The sequence below is a fragment of the Homarus americanus genome, unplaced genomic scaffold, assembly GCF_018991925.1.
Source record: "Homarus americanus isolate GMGI-L3 unplaced genomic scaffold, GMGI_Hamer_2.0 scaffold12390, whole genome shotgun sequence".
Classification (NCBI taxonomy): domain Eukaryota; kingdom Metazoa; phylum Arthropoda; class Malacostraca; order Decapoda; family Nephropidae; genus Homarus; species Homarus americanus.
This window is the reverse complement of record NW_024715196.1, coordinates 1-17676: the sequence shown is the minus strand read 5'-3', so window position 1 is coordinate 17676 and position 17676 is coordinate 1. Positions and strand designations below refer to the sequence as shown.

The 17676-nt window shown below is 36.3% G+C and overlaps 1 protein-coding gene across 1 annotated transcript; it reads left to right on the top strand.

The window, feature by feature from the left end:
- The first annotated feature begins 2565 nt into the window (after positions 1-2565).
- Positions 2566-12379, top strand: LOC121854763 (NADPH:adrenodoxin oxidoreductase, mitochondrial-like). Its single transcript, XM_042349523.1, has 6 exons — positions 2566-2682; positions 4184-4327; positions 4485-4531; positions 4873-5121; positions 5744-5821; positions 12229-12379. Exons 1-6 carry the CDS (start codon positions 2566-2568, stop codon positions 12377-12379), a joined length of 786 nt encoding a protein of 261 aa, XP_042205457.1.
- Positions 12380-17676: the final 5297 nt, after the last annotated feature.

Sequence of the window (17676 nt, the reverse complement as noted above, 5' to 3'; positions counted from 1 at the left end):
TCTGGACGCGAGATGATATGGCCACATCGGCGCTATGCAGCTGGAGGGTTTGTCCTATAATATATTAACCTTTTTTTTTCTTCAGTAACTCACATACATAAAATACCACCAACCCAACCCAACCCAACTTAACCTACCTAACATCCCCCCTGGACCCCCCTTTGTTAATGCCCCCACATCTTGGACAAAGAATGTTGTTCGGTAATACACTGCATTTTCTACAAAAAGAAATAGCCTCACAATTTTTCTGTTGAAACTCGCAATTGACATAAAATAATCTTCATCACAATGTCGGCACAGCTCTTCAACTTGTTCAGCCATATCTGGTATTCAAAATTAAAAAATGACACATGGTGACCATACAAATTTTTCGGAGGAGTATTTGCGGTAAATAATTAATTTCTTCACATACAAAGCACGCAGCGACCTCATTTTAGTGACATATGATAAGTTTTTCACTGTTTTATTCAGTAATTGACGAGTTGACGGTTCTGGGTAAACATAAGAAATACACTCGGCTATGTTCGTAGTGATACGGTATATATAACTTGGAATAAAAGTTTAAAGTCCTGCTATAATAGTCGAGATAAGTTTATTTCTCTAGAAACAGGGTCACCATTTGCAATGATGTCACCACCTACCCCGCTGATGATGCACGGATGAGATATGAGTCAATTGAGAAGTAATGACATTGTCTTGACTTTGTTTGAGAATTCCTGATGCTAGGTAAACATGAAAACATAGTGCTCTTGTTGTTTTGATGATTCACTAATGAACCACTAGGATATATCAACATTTATATTAATTAATGGGTAAAGTTTTACTGTAACTGCCATAAAGTATTTTGATGTTTAGATTCGAGACAGGCTATGTTGGGTAAATTTTAAGTTTTGGTCATCCCTGTACTTAGACATGAAGACTTATGGTTAAGCTAATCTTATAACTTATAATATAACATCATACCTAACCTAACCTAACCTATGATCTGTATTTTCTTATGCGATAGAAAAATGTTTTGCGACAAATCCGATAGAGATAATTTGTCTTATTGTTTAAAGTGCTTAATCCCATAGTTAGAATCTTAAGGTTCCCCAGATGACCAAAACCAAAATAATACCAATACTGTTTAGGATGTTTTACTATGAAATTTGTAGGAGGGGCAGCTAATATCTATTGAATTAGTTAATGTACTTAGTAATATTTATATATTCAATATAGCATTACTGTGTTCTACAGTAAAGCACAATTAATTATCCAATAATATTCATTTAGAGCTGATCAGCCGAGAAAGTTGGACAACTACTTCCAGGGTTCATCAAGGCAGATGAAAGAAATTTACCAAAAGTTGATGTCTTTATGATTGTAGAGTATTATCAAGAACTCCGCCATCCACTATGAAGCACGTTAAATTACTTCTGTCATCTGATCATCTCAAGCCCATCCCCTGGCCATGGTCATCCCTAGTCCTTCCACAACATTAAATATAGACATCAATGATAAAAACTTACATTTTCCAGACATGAAATACAGAACAGTGATGAAAACTTCCCTGTTGGAGTTATCGGTCTTTTGCATCATTTTGGCACCTAGCAAGTAAACACACACGAGGATACTTGAGCAGTAATTTATTTTAGCCTAAAAATAAGGTATGCCTGGGGGGCAAAAATGTAATAGTAATAATAATTATTCATAGTAAATAAAAATTTTAATAATTATACACCAAAATAAAATAATAATGATTACAATAATAATAATAATAATAATAATAATAATAATAAAAATAATAATAATAATAATATCGTAATAATAAATAATAATACAAAGAAATACAAGAATCGAAAAAAGATCAAAAGTGAGAAACACGATCTAGACCTATGAATTATTATTATATATTATTATAATTTATTATATTTTTCCCCAGGCCCCAATGTGGGTCAGTGATCTATGCTCCGGGGGCTAACAAAAAAAAAACCTAACCATTCTGAAAACCGAGGGAATTCGAAACCGAAATGCCTCTGGCCCATAGGATTTCGGATAAAGGATTGTCAACCTGTATTAATGTATATGGACACAAGTCCTGTAATTTTGCTGGTAAACAACACATAATAATGGATGTACACAGCTGGTTGGCTCTATGCTCCTCTCTGCAGTTCGAGGAACCAGTGACGTCAACCAATCACAGAGCTTTTCACAGTCATGTGACTTTTGTTAACTTAACCCTTAATTTCAATTTACTAAAAATATCATTACCATTGTGAATTCTAATTTTCACCCATTAACCTGCCGCTTAATAATTAACCGTCATCTCTTCATCCTTCATGCTTTACCCATTACAGGTAAGAAAAATATTACTAATTATACTAAAAAGTTGTTGCCTCTTAAAATACATACTTGTAAATGATAACATGGAAAAATTAATGAAATCAATAAACTTCTGCTGTTCTTAGATATTTCCATAGTATTTAAATTTATTGTTCAACAGTAAATATTTGATTTAGGTATGTTATTATATGTACTGTACAATGAACTTAAGTTCTCGGGTCAGTGAGAGGAGTGAATCGGGCAATGAAACTAGTAGGTCTTAAAGATCATTTAGATATCTGTATCCGTGCCGTCACGATCTTCAAGAGTGAGGTACTCCTCGCTGGAGTATTGTCACCCCTGTCTGGTCCTCGAGCTCTAGTATGCTAGAGACTGTCAATTGATTGAAAATGTACGGATGCCACCAGACTGGTGCCTGCTCTATGGAACCTCAGTTTCAGAGAGATTGGACTGCCTCCAACTACCTAGCTTATACTACAGATGGGAGGAGCGACTTAATCGAAGTGTATAAACATCTGGGGGGGATTACTCATCGAATGTACATACCTGAAGCTGACCGACGTACGCCCACAAGGGGTACAGCTCAAGGTTGAAAGCCACAAGTCCAGAAAACTGTGGAGGCAATTTTTCTCGAGTGAGAATTGTTAACTCGTGGAACAATTTGCCAGAGACCCTTGTGACGGCACCGAGTGTGAGCTCATTCAAGGCCAGACTTGACCAACACTGGAGCAGGTTCCGATGTATTCAGGAGCCAGTCACTGCCCTGTATTTGCCAACAGTGCATATCAGAGACATGAATGACCGCCCAAGTGGCTAACAGATCCATCAGTGGCAAGAGGATAAAAGTAAGTAAAATATGGTTTAAGTGATATAGTGATTATAATTATTATATTTGTATAGATATTTGGGTGGTGAATCTGTTACATTATATTGTTTTGTTAAATGTGCTGATTATGAAGCAGCTGAAATTTAAATTGACGAATTTGTCAAAATAATATCTGTTGAAAACCTTGGTCCTGAACAAATTTACAATGCTGATGAAACAGCTATGTACTGGCGCTATGTTCTATAATTGTACTGTACTAGAGTATTTATGGACTATATTTATCCCATGATTTCATTTACCAAATTATTACTGTACAAATAACCTGTAATACTATTTATAGTCTTTATTTATCCCACTCATTGTGAATATTCATAAGGTTTGTTGAAGAAATATTAATGTGTTTGCTTACAGGGTGCCTAACAGACCCCGCTAAGGGGTGTTACCATAATATATCTGTATATGTAGCAGCTCCTCCCCATTTACTTACCACCACACTTACGCCCTCAGCTTGTTAGGCCAAAATTTTGTCAAATTACGATTTTCAAGTCCCAACGTCAGTAAAAGAGAAAATTTTGTTTGTATTCACTTTAAAACGGCTGGCAGGCTTAAAAGTGAAAGTTTGGTGCTGAGAAGAAAAAGAGACACCCATTTTAGATTTCCTATGTATTATTTGCATTTTCGACTTAGGACCTGAATTTGGTCCCTAACCCTCGTCGTAAGTCGGGAGGAGCTGTTCTACCATTCTGAAAACCGAAGAATTCCAATTCAAAACACATATGGACCTGTATTTGACCGTGAAATTGAAAAAAAGGGGTAGTAATAGAGAGGTACCCACGAATGTATGAATGAATGTGTGTTTTATTTAGGTAATTATCGGAACTCACCTGTACTGTATACACAGTACAGTTACGCATGTATGTAATTTGTTTTAATACTCTTACAACTTGAGTTGAATAAAAAAAAAATTGGTATGTATAATATTTATTTAGATTTCTTGCAAGATGTGGATATTTAACAACTATCATCCTATTTTAGGTAAAAATGATGCTAAGTTGTGGTGTGAGTCGACTCATAGTTCGTCACCTGAGAACAGGTGTTGCCAGCACTGCTCAAGTCCCCAAGTGTATTGTTGGTATCCAGTCATTTTCATACTGCTCAACAAATACTGGTTTTACTCATGTAAATTTTAACCTTTTGTGGATTATTAATTTACCAAATACCCTACTGTAGATTTTTGTTTCTGTATAATTCTTCTATAGCAGTGTTTTACTTGGTTCTATATGTACTGTATATAAATTACAGTATAGTACAATACTTTACTACTATTTCTCCTTAGAAAGTTGCAGTACTCATGTTCATTGTTCGTAATGAAGTGTTGAACAGGTATTGCATTTTACAACAATATTTCCATTACATGATAACCACATACTGTACAATAGTTTGTTTTATACCTTTAAGCCTTTTTTGGCTATAATATGGTGACCAGAATCTAGTGCACACACACACATTCTCATTATTTATTCATTATTACAGCTATGGTAGATGTGTTCTGATATGGAGATCCTCTCGAACCATACGTCACAAACTCGATCATAACTCATCAACTTAAAAGAAAATGTTTCTTGTTGAATAACCAAGATCTCTATGTTTAACATGCAAATATTGGCAAGTGTGCACAATTAGATTATAACTATTTTTGTTCACTATGTCTTTTATATTTTCAGAGCCATGCAGCAGCAACAAGTTGATATGTATGAGAAACTGCCAGTTCCTTTTGGCTTGGTTCGCGATGGAGTTGCACCAGATCACCCAGAAGTGAAGAACTGCATTAATACCTTCACCCAGACTGCTGCTAAAGACAGATTTACATTTTGGGCAATGTTGACATTGGAAGTGAATATTATCAGCCAGTTGAGAGAAGCTTATCATGCTGTTGTTCTGGTAGGTATGAAATGTGCAGAATTATCTTTTAGGTACTGTACTGTAATATGAGAAATTACTGAATACAGTTCAGAACCTGTATTTTTTTTATGATCAACATTTTATTTGACAGCTTCTGTGATTAAGAGACTTGCTTAGGTTGGTAACCATGCATGTACTGTAAGATACTCACCTGTTCTTCAGGATTTCAGTTTTAAATATTTATGAATAAAGTCTTTACTTTAAATTTTATGAATAGGAATACAAGGGTGTACAGGTATCCATTGTTTAACGATCGTTTACTTTGGATATTTTGGTTTTGCGATTTAAAATTTTTAACACCCAATGATGTTTAATGATCTGCAATTTATGGTTTAATCCACAATTATCAGGTCACTAGGTACTGACCCTACTAATCTTCAAAAACACCGCAGCAGTCGGTAGTCAGGTCAGATTAAATATACTAGGGTAAGCTCCTAAATAACTGTGATCTCAAAGCAATGCTTCCATGCCAAAGTCCCTGCACACCCTGAATATTCTGTGTGAACAAGCTTATCCCAAGACTTCAGGTAAGTAGAGAACAAAATCACAAGGTGCCTGGGATTCCTGAATCAAGGTTTCATTTATATAATATATGTAATTTCTAATTTATTTTACCATTTCTTTGCTTTTCAGGCATATGGCGGCACAAGACCGAGCATTAAACATCCCAGGAGAGTCTTTGCCCAATGTATTATCTGCCCGAGAATTTGGGTTGGTATAATGGTCTACCTGAAAATGCAGATTTGAAGGTTGACTTGAATGTAGAATCGGTGGAATTATTGGTCAAGGAATGTTGCTGTGGATGTAGCAAGAATTTTACTCACACCTGTAGATATATTAAAGGTTAGTCTGATGTTAAAATACAATATAATTTTAATCAAAGCTTTCATACTTTAAGTCTTATACTATACAGTATTCATGTTAAACCACATAATTTTATCATAATAACTGAAAATTTAGTGACCGTAATATGTTTTACACACCTCGCTATTTTCAGTTTAACATGCAGTCGTTATTTCCAGACCATTGTAGTAGTGGTATGCTATAACGAGTCTAATTGGTTCTAGAACCTCGTTCGTTATAGCATTAGTTCGTTATAGGATTAATGCCTCCAGGCCCCAAATACAACCACTTAACACTGAAAAATTTCTGTGGAAATTGTAAAAGTACGTACTTTATCTTACCTTAGTGTTGTTAGTATGCAGGACAGGAGGCAGAGGAGGAGGGGGGAGGAGAGAATTATGGAGAAGAGGTGAAGGAGAGGAGTCATCCTTCCTAGCCCTCTTTGATGACTGTCTTACAGGCACTTTGTCTGTTTATTTATAATTTCTTTCTTAGTTTCAAGGGTTATCGGCTTTACCGCTTGACGATTCATTGTTACAATTGTACGCTTGTATAACAAAATAGTTATAAAAATAACACGAATTTCCACATCAAAAGACGAAATTTCAACAAGTTCAGTGGTGCACTGACTACACAATGAACCAATATGGCGCCTGACGCCTTTTTTATACGCGTACAACAATATTCAGCGCCGGAAATAGTCCTGTATTCATCCGCTCGTGTAGGAGTTATGTTCGTTATAGCATTCTCAATTTTATAGGTAAAACCGTCGTATAGGAATATTCGTAGTAGAATCCGTTCGTATAGCATACCCCACTGTATAATTTTTGATGCCACTGTAGAATCAACGGAGTTTCATGAAAAGATTCCATTCTATTCCCAAATTAATACAGTCCACCTGACTCTTGCTTTATGGTTGAGTTCTGTGACAACACAGCATAATGGAATCCTCATATAGTGAATACTGTACTTAATCTTAAGGAAAATAAGGATATGTTCCACAACTGCTAAAAGTCAACAGTAATGCTATAAGAGTTGTGGAAAATCATTACAATACTCTAATGTGGGTTAGAAATTAAATATAATGTAGTATAAAACTATAAACTAAGACATGTGAAGAGCATGGATGTTTGTGTGTGGAGTTGCTGACTCACCACTCCAGCCGCCTCCTGTGACATCACATACAGCCAATAGACACACACACAAACACAATAATGTGCCATATTTCACAACCATTTCTGGAGCATTAATGCTATAAAAGTTGTAGAAAAATCATTAAAATACTCTAATGTGGCTTAGAAATAAAGATACAGTAGAAAGTCGATATAACATGATATACGTCCAAGAGAGGTCGCTTAAACTGAATTCGCACTAAATCGAAGTGTTGTTTCAATGGAATAAATTAGTTTGGTACTTGAGAGAAACACAAAATACTAAAAATACTGAGAGTCTACCCAGATGCACCTCAGCCCATATCCTAGAATAAACAAAATATTGTTTTTTGTAGTATTATGTTAAAACAAACTCATAAATCAACACGGCTAAAATAATGGGACGAAAATGGTCTGTTTACTAGTGATCAGCTGATGTGAGAAGGTGGTTGCCTGGTGCTACTGCCCCCATTATTACGTTAGGTTCGAAAAAATCCATCACAGGCCAAAATATTGTAAATCGGAGCATTATAACATGGTGTTCAAGGGATACAATCCTAGCCAGTCGTACACCCATGTGTATCGCTGAAAGAAAGAAAGGAAAAACTTCTCTATTAATCTACCTAAAACAATTAAACACTAACCTCATCATTAAGCACACGCCTGGTTGTCATTACATGTCCCCTGAGGTTAAGGGGTCACTTGAAGGTAGACAGATGTCACTCTGACTCCACAGCCTCTGGAGAGTCTTGTGCCGCTTCACCTCCAGAGACAGTTTTTCTGGGTGCCTTGGCCTTCCCAGACATTTTCAAAGTTACTGCTCACTTCACATTCACAAAAACAGCAGAAACACGACAGTCCAACTTGGCGACCTACCAAGTCCATATACACGTTCACTTATGCACATACACACCCACGCTTTTCTTTATTCTTATTTTATAGCAACATTCCGTCTCTACAGATATATCTGTACTGTACTAAAAATTATATTACTATTTAATTTCTATTAAGCTGTTTTATATGTACTGTACAGTGTTTGACTAAAATTTAATTTAATGTACAATACAGGTATTGTTTAGTGAAGGAACAGGAACTTAGTTAGGTTTTGACTAGTGTTGTCCGAGCCATAGAACCTAACCCAACCTAACCTAACGGTTGGCAAGGACTACTGTATGTCTCATCAATCTGAAACCCCCAAAACTGGTAACAAGAGTTTTGATATCACATGACAAGGGCTATTGCCACTGGCACCATTTACATGGACACAAGTGATCTATGAGTTGATGCACACAATAAGTTTGAATATTTGAAGTTGTTAATTTAACTTTTCCCATCAAAAATCCAGGCAAATTTCATCCAAAAATTTGTCAGGACTAGTAAATATTCCACATAATTTGCACAGCATGCTGAAGGGTTTTCTTTTAGTTTTGCTGTAGTATACAGTATTTGTTAATTTATTCGCCTGTTACTTGAGGATAGAATTCTGAATGGCTATTATCATATATATTTTTAGGTACAACATTTTTGAAATAATTATTTAAATCTACTTTGTAAAAAAAAAATAGAACTAAATTTCTGACTTAACAACTGTACAGTATTTATTTGCATTGGAAATTCTGTTGATTAAAGTTATAGTACAGTACAGGTACTGTATGTGCAAAACAATATACAGGTGTACTGTATCATAATTTATGATAAGGTTACATTCCTCCAAACTCTATACCCTGTACTGGTATACTCACTAAAAGATATTCTGCACCTTTATGGGGTTATACAATATGACACACCGGACCAAAAAATCTGGTCATGGCTTCTGTCGCAGTGATTGTTGCAGATAGTTTCAGAGCCAAGAATACAGACTGTTTTTAGTAAGTTTACATGGTAAACCAAATTATATAAACCCTACACTGATTATCATTATGGATAAATAAGATATATTCCAGGAAAAAGATTCCAAAATATAGTAAAATGACACTGAAACACAATTGTATGTATGGGTAAAAATGCAGTATGAATAGACAAAAATTTAATAAATCATCATGGTGTTGAGCAGTATATTATGCTCGTTTTGATCTTTTACCGACATACAGTACTCGGCTCCTGGACTAGACAGAACACAGACCAAGATGATAGATCCGTGGTGAACTAGTTTAACGCTTCATTAAAACTCCTATTCAGAAAGTCGCTGGATCAATAAAATGCTTAGGACTGGAAATTAATCACCCCAGTTTGCAAGAAGGGTAGATAGAGTCCAACAGAAAATTATAGACTGATCAGCTAACATAAACAGAAGTTTCCTAATACTGTACTGTACATACAAGCTCTTGAGAAAATTTTGAGGATGCCATCATCAAACACCTCGCGAAGCACAGTCTAATCAACACATCACTACGAGATTCATGGAGAAAAAATCTTGCCTGGCAAACCTACTCATTTTCCTTAAAATGGTAACACTGTAAACCAAGGTCTAACAGTGGTTGTGTTTTATTGGGATTTTTCTTAGGCATTTGATTAAATTACATCTCAATTATCCAGGTAGACTGAGGGCCCTGGGACTGACAACCTCAGACAAAACACAATGGAACGAATCTTAGACATTTAAAAAACCAATTTGTGACGTCATGCCAAGAGAACACGGCTTCAAACTCGCAAAGATGTCATCCAGACAAATAAAAGGATTTACTTATTCAAACAGAGGGTGGTAGACCTATGGGAACAGTCTACCAGGTCTAGCTCTAGAAACGAGATCATTACTGGGCTACAAAATAACCATGTTAAAGACTTTCCAAGAACAATGGAGGATCCTACACAGGCCACTGGCCCTCTTCCTTGTCAAAGCCACCTCTAGTTTGGATGGCCATTGAGTAAATTAGGTAGGTAGGTAAACTTGTTCCATGTTCTCCATCAAATCTAATCTATGATAGTTGCACCTATATTTGTCACACACTTCTTACTTGCCTTGATTTTATCTTTCCGAGATAGACCTAAAACTTTATCGATGGTCACCGTCTTTTCACCAGCCTCAATATGCTTTATCACTTCCAACTTAACAAATTTTTGCAGCTTTGTTGGGTTTATCACAGAATATTACTGCTCTCATTTTATGTGCTGGTTGTTTTCCTGATATCTCTATAGAGGGTAAATCACTTTGAAAATGTAAGAAATTGCTGAAGAAAATGTAAGAAATTGCTGAATAGTTTTGTTGAAGAATGGCTTGTAAAGAATTTTGTTATGACATGCTGTAGCCAATTAAACTTTTTGAATATTTATAACATTTACTTAATTTAGAATTAATGGATAATTAAAATACTTATTTCCAGCCAAAAAAATTAGTAGTACTGTATAATGTAAAAAGTATCATAAAATGAAAAAAGAAAATCATAACTACAAATAAAGGTGTTAATTAATTACTGTCATAAAACTGAAATTTCAAATAATTTTCATAGATCAAGGTACACCGCAACAAAAAGTATCGGTGCATACTGTAGTGTGAACAATTTGAGACCAGTGACGATAGGTATTGGGAAAGGCGAGTTGTTCCAGCCGGTGTTGGCAGCCCTGTAATCCTGCTGAGCAGCCACTATGGCCTGGTCGAGTGAAACAACCCGTTATAAATAAGGTCGGAAGTGATAAATAGACATTATGAAATATGAGGAGCTCCCTTGTTAACAAAATTATTTGTGATACTTGTGAATATTGCCACTTTAATTTTTGCTACAAATAAACCACTCAACCTGGTCGTCCTGAGAGGTGGTGCAGTGTGGACGGCCGCCGGGACCTGTCGTCTGTAGCACCAGTTTCGAGGTATCGCCGATCCATCGTGGCGGCGGTGTTCCTGTGGACACCAACCCGCCAATATCTGTGACGCTGAACCCTTCGTTATGAAGGGTAATAGCTCCTGTTCTTCTGAGGTTTTCATGTCGTCTGGCATGTGTAGATCTCTACTGCTTCATATTGCCTCTGTTTTATACCCACGTTCACTGAGACCGAACCCTCGCCATTATTCAGTCAACACAAAGCAACAATCCAAAAAGAGGAAACAAACACACTGATTGTCAGCCATATGGCAACACCTAGTGGGGGTTATGAGGGTACACTTACCAACCTTCCCGACATATCGCAGTGTACAGTTAACCCTCACTTTACGCTGTCCCGGATTCCGCTGCTTCCAAGTTTACGGTGCCCTGCCGGAACCCAGGATGCTCACATTCTCAGGTGCGGTACCCCTTTACGCTGAGAGCGGCTTGGCGAAGCCGCGCCATTTTTGATCCAAACCTCCCGCCATCCGCCATGTTGTGTAGTTGCGCGAACATGGTGCGACAAGGTCGCCCAGTCATCAAAACATTACCAGTTCTTCACCACCCACCAGCCAGCCCAAGTCAGTGATAGTGATAATTATGGTGAGGATATGGACTTATATGGACTTTGGGGAGTTTGACAAAGAGGCCCTGCGCCTCTGTGGTGGATAGTGATACAATTGATAGTGACACAGGTGAGGGCCAATAATCTGCCCTCTGCCTCGGAACCAACCGCCCATCCCTGTGTGCCCCATTTTTTCTACTAATGTAAGTGTTAAAAAACCTAATATTATTGATATTTCTTAATTATTAATTGTGTGTGCATACCATCATAAAGTTAAGATAATATTTTACTACAACATAGTTGTGTCGTCAAAAGTGGAGTTTGGGATCGGCCCGACTCCATTTCAATTAATCCCATATGTTATGTTATTCACTTTACGTTGCTTTTCTCACTTTACGCTGGACCTCCGGTTACATTAACCGCGTAAAGTGAGGGTTAACTGTATAATGTGACGTTTCGGAAGTCGTCGATCTCACTCTGCACCGATATTTTTGTTGCGAGTGTACATGTACTGTATAACCTGTACTTTCACCATGTTTTAGATATGAAATTAAAATTGTTATTATAAAATTATTTATAATAAAAAGAAAAGTTTAAATAATTTATTACTCTTGCAAAATGGCAAATATAATAATGTTCCTATGTTTATGTGACTATCAACCACTGGAAATTTTATTTGTTATGTAAAGTTTACCTCTCATTAGAGAGGAAGACAGAAGCGTAGTTTCTGGGTAACTCGATTCATAATTTTGTAATACACAGAAACAGACATCCCAGAGAACATACTGAGAGATTAAATGGCAGCCGAGTGAGACATGTGACATTGGTTGGTCGCAGGGGTCCAGAACATGTTGCCTTCACCATCAAGGAATTGAGAGAAATGGTCAACTTGGAGGATCAGGGCCAGACCTGAGACGAGAAGATTACAAGCACTTAAGGAATCTAATACCAAGTTAGTCAGAACAAATATATATCCAGCAAATTAGCAACTTTAATGGGAGTTACACTGCAATGATTGTTCTCACTTCTCAACTTTAGGAGACTGTACAGTACAGTTGCTATGACTGGGCAGAATTTGTACAATCCCTGAGAGAGAAACATTCTTCATGTAAAGGAAACTGTTCTAAAAGGATCCTTTTCTCTTGTTTTGAGTAGTGGATGTGTTGCATCATAGTAATTAAAGCAAGTTAATAATGTGGATGAGATTCACAACATTACATATTGGTAGTTGCAGATCTGTAATATTGTGGAGACTTAAGTGATGTAGTCAAGACGATTCACACAATTTTAGCCGTTCTGATCACCTGAAGATTAGCCCCTAAATGCACACCTGATGGTTTATCCTCAGTTTTACCAACCCCAAAATTATCTGGTCTCTGCTACATCACTGGCGGAGGTAAATTTTTCATAAGTATAACACATATGAAATATTTTCCCACTGTCGGCTTGCTGTGAAAATCGTGTAGAAATACTGTACAATAAATTAGTGAAGTAAATTAAATGGTATTCTACCTATACAGTTTTTAATTTGAGAAAAAATTATTCAACCCAATGTTATAATACAGTACAGTACTTGAATAAGTTCATAGAAAGTTGGTTTGGTCTCTTTTTTTTATGATAAACAAAACTGACCCACAAACAGATAGTGGAGTAGGGAGTGCAGAGAATTCTGCCATGAATTAACATACTATCCCAATATATATTTATAGTTAACTCACTTTACGCGTCCCACATTCCGCGCTTCACGCTATGCCGTGCCCTGCCGAACCCAGGATACTCACATTCCACGGTGCGTGTACCCTTTACGCTGGAGAGGCTACGCAGTCAGCGCCATTTTGGATCCAAACCTCCGCCATCCGCCATGTTGTAAGCTGCAACATGGTGCGCATAAGGTCGCCCCAGTCATCAAACATTACCAGTTCTTCACCGCCACCCACCACAGCCGCCCAAGTCAGTGATAGTGATAATTATGGTGAGGATATGGACTTATAAGGACTTTGGGAAGTTTGACAAAGAGGCCCTGCAAGCCTCTCTGTGGTGGATAGTGATACAATTGATAAGTGACACAGGTGAGGGCCAATAATCTGCCCTCTGCCTCGAACCAACCGCCCATCCCTTGTGCCCAGCCATTTTTTCTACTAATGTAAGTGTTAAAAACCTAATATTATTGATATTTCTTAATTATTAATTGTGTGTGCATACCATCATAAAGTTAAGATAATATTTTTACTACAACATAGTTGTGTCGCCAAAAGTGGAGTTTGGGATCGGCCCGACTCCATTTCAATTAATCCTATGTTATTCACTTTACGCTGGACCTCCGGTTACATTAACGATAAAGTGAGGGTAACTGTGTGTGTGTGTATATATATATATATATATATATATATATATATATATATATATATATATATATATATATATATATATATATATATATATATATATATATATATATATATATATATATATATATATATATATATATATATATATATATATATATATATATATATATATATATATATATATTTGTGTAATAAATGTGCGTAGTAAGTATGTACAGTAATCTTTTTCACTCAAATCCTAATGAAACACTATTGAATTAGAATACAGTACTGTAGCTGGTGTAAACAGTCGGAACAGTCCCACCACCGATTGTCTCTCGTGAAGCAAGCTTAAAATTAAAGAAAATACTTGCAGTGTGTTTAATATATTACAGTACAGGTTGTACCTCTCTAGTCCCGCATTCTGTGGTTTTAGTTTGTCCAATAGGTAGATAGGCAGCTTTTTTTTTTTCTTTTTATCTGAATTATTATTATTATTATTACAGGAGTATTAAATTTTTGCCCCTCAGGCCCTAATGTGGGTCAGTGACCTATTCCTGGGTGGGCTAATCCCCTTAAAAAAAAAAAAAAAGCTGCGGGAAATTAAGGTTTGTTTACATCCGGCAGTTCGGCTGCTCTCTCTCTCTCTGCTTGTCTATACAGAGTACAACATTTAACCCTTCAATATATATGAGCAGTAAATAAGTGTTGCTTTCATATTCTTATGTAGAGTAATGACGATATATTTTCACATGTGCGCACTTACATACGAGCAGTCTCACTTTTTTTTTTACCATTAATGGTTAGCTACTTATATTGTTCCATTTATTAACATTAAATAACATTACAGGTACTTCAAGCAACCATATTCATTTTTTTACATTAATTTTACTACAGCTAAACTCAGGGTCTTATTTTCTTCAGTTTTATATGTAGAACCAATCAGTCACTGGTTTCGTAAGCTTTAACATAAACAATGCCGGCAGCCGTCTCGTCTCCTCTAATATTCCACGTATTATTAATAAATTGTATTGTTAATTTTGCACACACGTACATTAATTCAATAAAAACAAATTCAGAAACATTAATTAAAATATATATGAACAGTAAATAAGTGTTGCTTTCATATTCTTATGTAAAGTAATGATGATATGTTTTCACGTGTGCGCATGCGCACTTACATATGCGATCTCTCTTTTTCTTTACCATTATCGTTAGCTACTTCTATTGTTCCATTTATTAACATTAAATAACATTACTTAAAACAACCATATTAATTTTACTACAGCTACAACCAAGGTCTTATTTTCTTTAGTTTTATATGTAGAACCAGTCAGTCACTGGTTTTGTAATCAACGAATACAATGCTGTGTCATTTCCTCGTGTGTTTTAATATTCTACATATTATTAATGAATTGTATTGCTCATTGTGCACACATAAACATTAATTCAATAAAAAAGACATTCAGTAATAAACAATAATGAATCTTTTGTACATAAGAGAAATGACGCTGTTTACACGATTATGCACGTCGTCTGCACATTGGCGGGCCGTTCAAACCCGTCGAAATTCAAGTTTCCGCCGTCAAAATTTTTATTTATTTATTTTTTTGTGTGTTCCAATAAAATACGTTAAGAATTAAAAATTCGTGAAATTTGAGAAGCTACCATACGACATTTAACCCTTCAATATGTCTTCAAAGAGACCATGAAGCAGAGAAAGTGGTGCTAGTGCTTCCAGGTATAAGCACAAGTCACTATCTATCCAGGAAAAGGGTGAATTTCCATGGTCCAGCAATTTCCATGGTCCGGCACCGGTCAGGTCCCGAGGTTGCTGGACTAGAGAGGTACAACCTGTATGTTATAAATAAATAAATAAACTAATAAATCGGTAAATCCATTTCAAATAAATGAAACAATTGTATTCGACACCGACACTAGTTCCAGTTAAATAACAGACGTTTAAGTGATTCACTAGTGTTTACACTACACCAACCGATAACATTTGATGCCATTACTTGAAGTGAATTGGCCTTATTTTAAAAAACCATGTATGTGTAAACAGCACTGGTCAATGGGATGGTTGGTAAAGGACTACTGGGTCAGTAAGCTCCCAATGGTTTAGTGTCACATTTGGGGTACCGGTCTTATACAGCGAATAGGGCTCAAAAGCTACTTTTTAAATGGACATTTTTGGGGTCGTCTTATACACACCGTCACCTTGTAGGCCAAGATATACGGTAGTGAAGTGCCCATTCGACTTGTGAAGTTAAACGATCATAGTCTATCATACCCTGTGTACGAAACCCCCTATTAATTCCCCCTATGCAATTAGGAAAATAAAGTTGTAACATGAATTTGTGTTTTATATACTACACTTGTACTGAGCCTGTGTTAATATACGTAGTCACCCCCCACACCCTCGAGACACGCTACCAAACTTCCTGTCTTTACAGCCTCCTACTATAAATACTCTACCTATATGTAATATCCTCTTCTGGTGAGTTTTGTCTCATTACATGTTGACTTTTCATTTTTATATAACATAAGTAAATGCTTAAAAGTATATGCCAATTAAAATACTTACATATATTTGACTTAAATGTTAAATCTAATAGCGCCTTTAACAATTCTTGAGAAAAAAAAGATGCTCTTGTTTTTCTGTTCAAATATTTGTAGCCTTATCGAGCACATGGGGATGTCGTCTAACAGATGAATGGAGGCTCTTCATTGATTCTTCTAACAAAGTTTCTAAAGGCTGTTCTTCTCTACAATGCAACCAGCATAGCTGCATCTGTGCCCGATTAGCCATTGTGTCCCAAATATCAGAAACTTACGAAAATATGAAGACACTTAGCAATCAAGTACCATAATCACAATTTTTCTCATTTGTGGTGATTTAAGTTATTGCTCTCCTACTAGGTGCTTGAGAATGCAAGTATCCCTGTTTTCTGTCTCTACGGGATAGTAGGGCAGGTGGCACTATGAACAAATACTGGCCACCAAGAACCAAGCTTCTTGCAGGAGATACCGTAACAGTAAAGCTGTGCCACTAATTGACTAAAGAAAATTCTGCTACCGCCACTCCCATCAAATTAGGGCTTATAGAAAAAGTCTGGTAAGAAGGCCTGAACAAGAATGGGGCTGCTTTCAAGTACCTGGAGTCAAGTTTCCTCGTATAAGTGAAGGAAAGCTAAGAGCGGGAATCTTGGTGGCCTCAGATTCAGAAATTGATGGAAAGGTTGCTACATTTTGAGGAAGCATTAGCATTTGAAATTAATGCTGGTTTCCTTCATACAGATTGTCCAAAACTTCTTGAAACAGCGCTCTCCCAGAATATGACTGATGATCAAGACCTGATTTCAAGTTCCGGCGGCAACTTGGGGTCTAGAATGAGTGTGAAGATACTGCCTGCAATCACATCTTGACTATTTTTAAGGTATGGGGACTACAGTGAGGAACAGGAAGCGGTTCCATCAGGTTATATGCCATGGAAGCTTCGATACCAGAGCAAATGGAATATCAGCATGATGGCGGATTACTGCTGGTCATTGAAGCGTGATGGTCGATGCAGCCTGGCCCGAAATCAAAGCGGTCCCTCCTTCCTTTGAATCATGTAGCAGGCTAACTATTAGGGCATATTTTGTTTACATTCATTGAATTTTATGTTGATTATTCCTGCTTCATTTCATGATAAACGTAATTAATTTCATGGTTATTTGGAATACATTAATAATTAATTATATATTATTATATTATATCATATTTAAAAATCATTAATTTGTATTTTATTAAAAATCTTCGTGATAGAAACAAAATGGTGGAATATTTAAAATCAGCAACCCAGAATATGTAGATCACATACATGAATAAAAATAAAAAT

What these genes read in the sequence shown, in the direction of transcription:
- LOC121854763 (XM_042349523.1), top strand. Translation starts at nt 2,566, where the DNA reads ATGAAACTAGTAGGTCTTAAAGATCATTTAGATATCTGTATCCGTGCC. An exon ending in TGTCTGGTCCTCGAGCTCTA is followed by an intron (nt 2,683 to 4,183) that starts GTATGCTAGAGA and finishes ATCCTATTTTAG; the next exon opens with GTAAAAATGATGCTAAGTTG. An exon ending in CAAATACTGGTTTTACTCAT is followed by an intron (nt 4,328 to 4,484) that starts GTAAATTTTAAC and finishes ATTTCTCCTTAG; the next exon opens with AAAGTTGCAGTACTCATGTT.